This window comes from Solanum tuberosum, unplaced genomic scaffold (assembly GCF_000226075.1).
Source record: "Solanum tuberosum cultivar DM 1-3 516 R44 unplaced genomic scaffold, SolTub_3.0 scf00323, whole genome shotgun sequence".
NCBI classification, from domain to species: domain Eukaryota; kingdom Viridiplantae; phylum Streptophyta; class Magnoliopsida; order Solanales; family Solanaceae; genus Solanum; species Solanum tuberosum.
The window spans coordinates 169,194-179,695 of NW_006239244.1; the positions used below are offsets into that span (position 1 = coordinate 169,194).

General features: G+C 33.1%; 2 protein-coding genes across 2 annotated transcripts; one reads left to right on the forward strand and one right to left on the reverse strand.

Moving 5' to 3' along the window:
* The first annotated feature begins 8,002 nt into the window (after positions 1 to 8,002).
* On the forward strand, positions 8,003 to 9,017 carry LOC107063217 (uncharacterized). The gene is made up of 2 exons (XM_015314796.1): positions 8,003 to 8,579; positions 8,727 to 9,017. Exons 1-2 carry the CDS (start codon positions 8,088 to 8,090, stop codon positions 8,739 to 8,741), a joined length of 507 nt encoding a protein of 168 aa, XP_015170282.1. The 5' UTR covers positions 8,003 to 8,087; the 3' UTR covers positions 8,742 to 9,017.
* Positions 9,018 to 9,166: 149 nt separating this feature from the next.
* LOC102602440 (uncharacterized) lies at positions 9,167 to 9,679 on the reverse strand. Its single transcript, XM_006360336.1, has one exon. It carries the CDS (start codon positions 9,677 to 9,679, stop codon positions 9,167 to 9,169), a length of 513 nt encoding a protein of 170 aa, XP_006360398.1.
* Between the last annotated feature and the right edge of the window lie 823 nt (positions 9,680 to 10,502).

Sequence of the window (10,502 nt, forward strand, 5' to 3'; positions counted from 1 at the left end):
GAAAAGGAACCTTCTCTAAGTACATATGTGATTGAATACTCTATGGGAAACAAGGCTAGCACCGAGTGGATGTGGTTAGGAAGGTGGCCTAGTTGAGTATGAGATTAGGCACAATGAACTTCCTTGGACATCCCCTAAACCATGTGCCTACATGGGTTGCTTACTAGTTCTACCTTTGGCAAGAAGAACAACCTCCACGGAGTAGGATAGACTCCGGATTCCATACCTAGCTAGTATGGTCTATGTCGGTTATGCCTATTCCCATCATGTGGGATGTGCACTCTAGTTATTGGATAGGTTCTACAACGTGTAGGTAGTAGTATGGGATGCTATCTACACATGGCACGAGTAGGCTTTGAAGATACTAAAGTGAGTTCCCTAAGTCTAACGACTATTATGTGAAAGTCCCCTTATGTGCTTGAATGTCTCCAAAAATGGTTTCTTAAAGAATGTTGGTCTATTGATGTTATGTTGTAAAGGAAATGTCCTTATCTAAGGTAATCTTGAGGAACACTTAAGTGTGCTTGAAGAGGTTGTATGGGCGGTCACTTCTTGTCTTACTCAAGTGTGTCTTAAGGTTATATTAGGTAGAGGTCCTATGGTAATGAAATGGCATGTGTTCCTTTAAAGTTAAGCATGGGTTGTATATGAATATATGTTGAGTATGTATACGGTTGGCTATGGTTTTATATGTGAACATTGACTTAGTATGTTATATTGTAATGGTAAATTTCCTTATCTATGGTAACCCTTAGGAATACTTAGGTGTATATGAAGAGATTGTATGGGCGGTCACTTCATGTTTCACTTAAGTGTGGCTTTGGGTAACTTGAGATAGAGGTCAAGAAATGATGAAAAGGCTTACTTGTATTTTTTTTCATGAAGTTTTACCAAATGACATAAAAGCATGTTTCTCCAATAAACGTCCTTTTTAGCATGTTTTTGCATGGCTTCCATACTTAGTACTTAATTGTGCTAACCCCTTTCTTTCCCTTTTTGGACTAAAGTGTAGGGATTTGGAGATGATGACATGTCATGGCTATTTGATAGGTTTCTAAGTGTTGAAGATGAAGACTTGGTGAGTCCTCATAGATTCGAGGACAATACCCAATATGTTCTTTTATGTCTTTTTTGTATTGTTTGAGTTGTGTACGGGATTAGTCCCGAATTTTGTACTCTAAAGTATTAGATGGTTATGAGACATCATGTATAAAGTCTAGAAAGTCTTCCGCTTGCTATTTTTTTTATGCAATGTTTTCTTGGTAAAGAAAGTTTTAAATTCATTATGGTTTTAGTGTATATGCGATGAATGAATGCTAAGAGGCTTGTATTAGACCTCTTCGAGGTCGAGTACGCCGGTTACGACTAGGGGGTGCTCCCGGGTCGTGACAAACTTGGTATCAGAGCATAAGTTTCCGGGATGGTCTTAGGTTGTCTCAAAACCACATCTAGTAGAGTCTTGTTCATAATGTGAAGCGCGCCACATTATGAATAGGAGGCTATTGGGTGCACTTGCCCACCCAAGTATTGAGAGAGTTCGGATGTGAACTTGGGATCATTGTAGAAGATCATAGTTGTTGTCTATCTTGTGGATTCACTTGAAGGTATCTGCTCACGCTTCAAGAGGTATTTATCAAATTAAATTTCAGCAAGTTTATGTGTTCTAGCATGATTATGTGTTCTAGCATAAACGATTATTGGTTATCTATTATTCATGTAAGCAGAAAGATTTTGGTATGCTTCCACTGTGCATATAGTTTTCCAATAAAACTGACTTAAAATAAGTCAATCAAAAGTAGGTATCCCCTACTTTTTTTTTGACTTAAAAGTCATTTCAGTTTGACTTTTTATTTTTGACATAAAAAGTACTTTTTTTAAGTCAATTCAAACAGGCTCTTAGTCATCTCGAGCCTTAGAATCAGTAAGAAAACAAATAGATTTTATGAACTAAACTATTGCACTTCCTAGCTTTTCTAAAACCTTTTTTTACTAGTTCTATCCTTTCAATGATTTCCTTCTTTATCTATGCAATAACTACCTTGTATTTACATTTACTTCCTTGAAGTGTTTCTAGTTCTTTGCCTTCCATGTGTGGTAGATTCTTGTCCCCAAAATTGTTGTTGTCAACTCCTTTCTAAATTGTCTCCAGTATCGCTCTTTTATCCGCTTAAACATGTATGCACCCGATCCTTTTGCACTCTGCATCCTAATCATCTTTCTAGATCTTCTTCTTGCCCATCTACATTCAAAACATCTAGAGGGGTTTAAAAATAGTGTTTCATTGAGTTTAAGTGTTCATTTGGCAAAGTAATGAGTAGGAGGGTTTAACTGACAAACGGAACCAAGTTAGGTCATTTCACCTTTTAATAATTATGTTAGGGATTTTGACGTATTGACATTATGTATAATTTAATTATGCAAGTTTGATTATTATTTTTTTGGATGTTAATTTTTTAAATTAAAAATTAATAAACATTTTATACTTCTTAAAAATAAAATATTTGTTTATAAATATACCCTAGACTTTCATTACCTTTGTATTTATTTTTTTTTATTTTTTTTTTGCAATTTGTTTAGGCAAAAATTCAGACATGAAATTTTGACTTATTTTATGCTCCAATATGTATATTATATTTTCAAAATAATAATGGAGTACATTAAATCAAAATTCCAGCTTCTTCATATTAAATAATTCATTCCCTCACAATTTCCACATACTAAGTTATCCTAGAATCGAGAGTCGAAGTGTTCAAGCGACAAAATAGTGATAAAATAAATTTCATAAGATGAAGAATATCCAACAAATCTAGCACACGCCATTGAGTCAAACTTGAAATTCTAGTATTGTGGTTCATAACGCTCCTCTCTTTTCCAGTTCCATAACTGGTGCCATCAAAAATCACGTCGATAAGATTCATTCCAGGTGAATCTAATGGTGTAAGGTGGTGAAATTTTGGATCTGGTGAAAGCTTGATCTCTGAATCTCAAGTTTTGATTGAGAGAAGTACTGAAAAACCCTCCATCTTGCAATATGAGTAAAATACATTTTAAAGTTTAAGGTGTTTTTAACACTTTTCTCGACTTTTTATTAAAAGCTTCATACTTCTACAAGAGTTTAAAACTAGTTACTATGTCATGTGGCAGATTGAGAGTGTATCTAAATTAAGTTAGTTAAGTAGAAAAGTTTTTTTATAAGGTTGTGAATAATTTGAGAATGAAACTAATAATTTATTGCAAATTTTCTAAGGAGGGCCTCCGAAATCACATGTTTTCAACGGATCTTCTTCATGAAATTTCAAGTAATTTAAAATTATGGGAATGTTATGGGTCTTGTTTGCTTTTATATTTCGTGGATTAAGTTCTATTTTCATGCATGTAAATAAATTTGAATTTTTTGTTTGACTAGTTAATATCTCAAAGTTTAGTAATTTTTGTATTAAAAAAGATAATTATGTGTAATAAGACCTTTTTTTGGTTTGTGTTGTGAACTTATGGTCTTTTAATTTTTAGTTAATTAAAAGACATAATACATAAATATGTTATTTAATTTGGTTTAAGCTAGCATTTATATCCTTCAATTTTGGGTGTACACAAGTAGAAACTTAAACTTATATAAAATTTATAACAAGTAGTCACACGTCCTACATAGCATAATACATGTAGAACACCACATAGAATGCATGTATGACGCCACGTAGGACCAATGTGTCAATTTATTCAATGACATAATATATAAATTTGCTCTTTAACTTTGTCTCATTTTACATTTATGTCCTCCATTAGACAATACTTAAACTTGTAAGAAATTGAACAAATAGACACATGAGTCCTATGTGACATATATAATACACATATGACACTATGTAGGACGTAAATTGACATGTAGGATTATGTAAGGCTCATGTGTCTATCTGTTCAACTTTGTACAAGTTTAAGTGTCTACTTATGCATACTCAAAGTTGGATTTCATAAATGTGAGCAGATGTCAAGTTAAAGTGCATATTTTATGTATCATTTAATTTTATACAAATTTAAATACATACTTATGCACACTCAAAATTTGAAAGCTTATCTCTTAAGTTTAATTTTAAAATTTATCAATTTAACTTATCGATTTTTCACCAAACATGTACACTAGCCAAGTTGAGTGGCTAGCTTATTATTTATCTATATCAATCATGTTCGAGGAAGTTTAACGTCCAACTTTTTCTTTTTGTCTTTTTTGTTTCATTGGAAAAAAAAGTCTCGAATCCAAGACTTTATATTAAATTGTAAAAGATAATTATAAACTACACAAGGCATGTTCTAGGAAAACTTGTTTGGGTCCACTTGTCTTAATCCATTGCTTGAATTGATATATTTTCTATTAACAAAATAAAGACAGTTCATATCACCTAGTGGTGTGGTAGAATGAGTGGCACTTCAATCACTTCTTAATTAGAAATTTTAAATTTAATCTTTGCCAATGAGTTTTGTCGATAAATTTTGTAGGGTCGGTGTAGTGGGGTAACAGGGTCGGTGTAGTAGTGGAGTAAAAAAAATAATGGGGGTAAAAAAATTAAATTTTAAAATTTAAAGTATTTTTCACAAATAAATTTAATTTTAATTTTTTTTTGGTTTGGTGGGGAATGAGGGTTGGTTTGGAAAATGTTTTTCTTCTATTATTATTTTTTATTTTTAAGGGAAGTCATTTTCTCTTAATTTGAGGAAAATAAGTTGATTTGGAAAATATTTTTCAAAATATTTAAATCAATCAAACATGAAAAAATTGGAAACTTTGTACCAAACACACTCCTACCCACCCACCCAACCCGCTTAACCCTTGACCACCTCACCCTCAAACCCTCATTTTATGTCCCTATCCGTCTCTATAACGTTTTGCTAGATAACATTGAAATGATCTTAGAATAATATTTTATTACTTATATATTTACCGAACACTAACAAATAAGTAAGAGACCCACTTATTTTTCAAAGAAATCATTTTCCTTAGGGCCCGTTTGGCCATGCAATATGGAATCATAATATGAAATCATGAGATGAAAATGAAGTTTTGTTTGGATATGCGATATGAAATTTTTGTGTTGTATATTTTCTCATAAACATAAAAATCTCATAAGTTGTAAAACTATTAAAATAGTCTCAATGGTTTATTCAATCTTACAAAATAAATTAAAATTTACAAAATCGCATAATAAATTATTACAAACCTATTTGTTCTCCAATTAAGTAACTTTTTCATCTAACTTTAACTGATCAAACTTTAAATCAATAAAATTAAACATAAATTGTAGTGTACTAGTCTTTAATTTAATTCTTTCACATAGTACGAACGATCTTCTCACGTTGAACTTGCATTTCTCGATAACGAACCAACATTGTTACTTTGAGCCATTTGCTGGTCAATATCATCCGCAACTATATTTTCATGCTCATAGACTATTAATATTTCATCACTCCTTTGGTATTCTCGCAAATAATTATATAACACTGCACAAGCTATGACAATTTTCACTTGTGTGTCAAAATCTAAATGATTCATGCCTTATTTCACTTGTGTGCAATTACACACCAATGCATTAATTTCGTTCTAAAATCAAACATATTGGAAGTAGTGATTATCAAATATACATCACCAATTTTGTCTTTTTTTTCATATTAAATTGCCTTAAACATTTTCATATGTAGCAGAAAGAGAAGTTTTTTTATTATGAAAAATCAAAAAGTATCATTCCCTCTGTTTTATTAATATTCATCAAATCAATTCCTATTTTATCATTTATATTCACCAAATTTAAAGTAATAGTAATAAATTTTATGTTGGTGAGAATAATAAATTTTAAGAAGTAATGATGTGATTATAAATTTTATTTACATATGAAATAAATGGTTAGTAGATATAAATGTGGGGTTGTTTTGACAAAATATAAACTTGTGGGTCAATTTTTGTATTTAAAAAATCTCAAATCATGATACGGAATTCTAAATGGCATAATACATAAACATGATCCTTAGCTTGGTTTCAACGGACAACTATGCCCTCCAACTTTGAGTTTGCACAAGTAGATACTTAAACTTGTATAAAATTGAACAAGTACACACATGTATCCTACATGACATAATACACATAGGACGCCACATAGGTCATAAAATTGCCATGTAGGGTGCCATGTCAGATGAATGTGTCTATTTGTTCAATTTTATACAAGTTTAAGTGCCTACTTGTGCACACCAAAAGTTAAAGGTCATAGTTGCAAGCTAACGTCAAGTTAAGGGTCATGTTTATGTATTATGCCTTTTAAAATCATGATTTTTGGAGAATATGGAATTTCATCTCATGATATGAAATCATAAGATATGAAATCACATTTCTAAACGTTGATTCCATCTCACGATTTCATATCATGACATATGGTATAACACGACCAAACGCGTACTTAGTACCAAACACACTTTTGTCTTATTATTTTCATGTGATTGCTGCTTTTTATTATTATTATTATTATTATTATTAGAGATAAGTGTAAAAAATATACCTAAACTAATAAGTAATAATTTAGGTATAAAATTCACACTCTCAATAGTTTGGATATGAAATTCAAAAAAATAGATAATTTAGATGCATTTTTTGACAATTTATCTCTTATGAATTATTATATTGCACGTAGTATTCTTTCTTTTTTGGGTAGCTCGTTGATAATTTTTATTTGGTTCCTTTAATTTCAGGAATATTAAAAAAAAAGGGAAAATGCATAAATACCCATTTCACGCGTGTAAAGAATTAGCACTTATCTATCAACACGATCGTGTGAATGCGGGGCGGATTCATAATTTTAATTTTATGGGTTTAATTTATAAAACTTGTAGCGTTGAGCTTATTATATTTTTAAAGTTATTAATTAATAACTAATATGTATTGAAGTTTTAACATGCATATACATAAATTTATAGTATTTATAAAAAGTACGAGATTCAGATGAACTACACCCCGAAAGTTGCATCCGCCTCTATGTGAACGCGGAAGATTAATTCTCTACTGAAAGGCAATAGGGACACTCTAGAGGTGGAAAGTAAATTATGGTATGGAACCAAGAAAATGAAGTGGGGAAAATGCATAAGTACCCCCAACTTATGCCCGAAATCTCAGAGACACACTTATACTATACTAAGGTCCTATTACTCCCGAACTTATTTTATAAATAATTTTCTACCCCTTTTCGGCCTACATGGCACTATCTTGTGGGCCCAGCGCGTGTTGACAATTTTTTCAAGGATAGTGCCACATAGGCCGAAAAGGCGTAGAAAATTATTTATAAAATAAGTTCAGGGGGGTAATAAGACCTTAGTATAGTATAAGTGTGTCTCTGAGATTTCGGGCATAAGTTGGGGGTACTTATGCATTTTCCCCACTTCATTTTCTTGGTTCCATACCATAATTTACTTTCCACCTCTAGAGTGTCCCTATTGCCTTTCAGTAGAGAATTAATCTTCCGCGTTCACATAGAGGCGGATGCAACTTTCGGGGTGTAGTTCATCTGAATCTCGTACTTTTTATAAATACTATAAATTTATGTATATGCATGTTAAAACTTCAATACATATTAGTTATTAATTAATAACTTTAAAAATATAATAAGCTCAACGCTACAAGTTTTATAAATTAAACCCATAAAATTAAAATTATGAATCCGCCCCGCATTCACACGATCGTGTTGATAGATAAGTGCTAATTCTTTACACGCGTGAAATGTTAGATTCAAAGAAATGACAACGAAATTAACATGAATGAAAAAAGGCAGAGACCTCACGTTTATTTAATTAGCAAACGGGAAGGTAACTCGAGACATTTAACTTAACCCCAAGAAGGATAAAAAATCTTTGCTTTGTGAATTTTTTGTGTCCCACTCCATTTTACTGGTTTCTTACCATAATTTACTTTCCACGTCTAGAGTGTCCCTATTGCCTTTTTTTTGGTATTTCTATTTGGTGAATGTCGCTTTAGTTCAGTTAATATATATATAGTTAAAGTTGACAAATCAGAATTTATTTTTGCAATAAGAAAAAAATTCAGTAGAGGGATTTTAGAGATGTCAATAGACACAATGATGGAAGAATATGATCAGTATTCCTCTGATTCTAATACAGACGCAATCATCTACGGCGTTTCTGAGCCTTGTACATCCGATGAAAGCATGATCTCTGATCCCAACATTCCATCATCATCATCATCGTCAGAGGACGATGATGACCAGCAGCAGCAGCAGCAACAGATATCTATTGCTGCTGCGGCTAGTGGTGATGGGACAAATGATTTGACTGAATCATCATGTGCATCGTCCAGCCGGTTTACAGATGAAAATCAAATTGCTGAGCAAAGAGCGGTAATGACATTTAACGTTGATTTTGGGGAACTTTCTGGGGTTGCTGTTGGCAAAAGCTGTAATATTGAAATTGGTCACCGTTTCCACCCAGGTTTTCATTATGGGGGTAATGAGCCAATCGAACATCCATTGTCACCTAGGTCTTCAGTTTGGGATTTGCAAGTGGAAGATGACCTTTACGATATAATTAATTGGTTGGTAGGTAACATTGAAAAGCCTCATTTTGTGTAAAGCTTGACAATTTTTACTTCCGTATTTGGCACACTAAAACGCTTGTTTAGATTGGCTTAAAAGTGTCAACAAACTTAAAAATATGTATTTACGAAGTTGCTTGACACAATGTAGGTTTGCCCCTGCTGATATTGGTGGAACTTAAGTCACACACATTTGAGTCGCTAAGGAGCAGAATCAGAAAGTGTTCTACGGTTATGTTTTTCAATTGCTGTACCTCGTCGTAAGGATGCAAATGAAACCGTATGAACCCGCCCCACATAAATTTACCCGCATAATGTTTTAATTAAAAGTAATGTAATTTTTTTATTTCTTTTTGCTAACGTTGAAATAATATATGTATCTTCATTTCAAAGCCAAATTGTAGAATGTATACCGTCATTAACTGAACTAAGCTTTAAGTCCTCTTCCATCTTTGCCTTTTCTTTTGTAAATAAATAAATTTTATTAATTGTGTGTTAATTTTTTATTTTTTTTTGGTAATTAGTAACTTTTATTAATCACCAAAAGTAGGCATTACAAATCAATGGTCAGGTTAAACGCAACCCGCCATCTTAACTAAAAAGAAACTTAGAAGGAGCTACCAAACAGATGCTAAAACTTAAATAAATCTTGGACAATACACTTGATTTTGGGAGGAGCTCTAACACATAGACATAGGCTATCTCCTTTGCAATTGATTCCCATTCCCTATCTCTCTTTTCGAATATGCGAAAGTTCCTCTCCATCCAAATGGCATAGATAGTCTCAGAATACACTATTTTGAAAACCTGAGCTCCTTGGGAGTTCCCCTTAGAATTTGCAATCATCCAATCCAAATGTTGGTCCCAAGTAGAAATTGTACAATGCTGTATTGTTGTCCAATTATCCATCTTGATCCATATCTGCTTAGCATAGTCACAATGCACAAATAAGTGTTCTTTGGTTTCCTCATGCTTACAACAGAGTGGACATTTTGGATCAATCTGCATTCCCCATTTAATCAATCTATCAGTTGTTAATAGTCTTCCCCACATGAGTAGCCAAGTAGTGAATATAGCCTTAGGCCTTGCTACGTTCTTGTACATTATTGACTTCCAGGATACTCTAGGGCATATATTTAGATTAGCATAATATATCTGTCTGATCATGCTCTTACCTAGCTGGCCGTTTGGAATTTGTTATAACATGTCTTGTGACCCAAAGATACATCTTATCAACCAGCACGCCTGTTTCGGTATTTGGATATGCTCTAGTTGCTGCCCTTTTATATAATACGTGTGGATCCACCTAATCCAAAGTTTGTCCTGCTTGTTGGTAATATCCCACAAAGACTTCGCTAGAGCTGCTTTGTTCCACAAGGAGATATTAATCAAGTTTAAACCCCCAACACACTTGGGGTTACAAATATACTCCCAAGCTACGAGAGCTTTCTTCGTGATTGTACCACTCCCTGCCCATAAATAACTCTTACAATGTGCATCTATAAGATGTAAAACTTTAGCTGGTATGGAGAATAGTTGTGCCCAATAGGCTTGGATGCCAAATATTGCTGATTTAATGAGTTGAGCCCGACCTGCATAGGATAGGTTCTTGGCAGTCCAAGATGAAATTCGAGATGTTATCCTGTCCAGTAATGGTTGCCATTGGATGATGGAGATCTTTTTGGTAGCTAAGGGCACTCCTAAATATTTAAAAGGTAATTCACCATAGCTAAATCCCAATATCTGAAGGATTTTGTCTTGTTCTTCTCTAGTTTCCCCACCAAAGTAAACTGAGCTCTTACCAAGGTTAGCTACAAGTTCAGATGCTTGAGAAAAAAGTTTGGAAGCAGTTGCGGAGAGCAGATGCTGAAGATGTGTCTCCTCTAGCCAAGAGAAGTAAATCGTCAGCAAAACACAGGTGACTGAT

Bases quoted from the DNA above. Each gene is read 5' to 3' on its own strand.
- LOC107063217 (XM_015314796.1), top strand. From the start codon at position 8,088: ATGTCAATAGACACAATGATGGAAGAATATGATCAGTATTCCTCTGAT.
- LOC102602440 (XM_006360336.1), bottom strand. From the start codon at position 9,679: ATGTACAAGAACGTAGCAAGGCCTAAGGCTATATTCACTACTTGGCTA.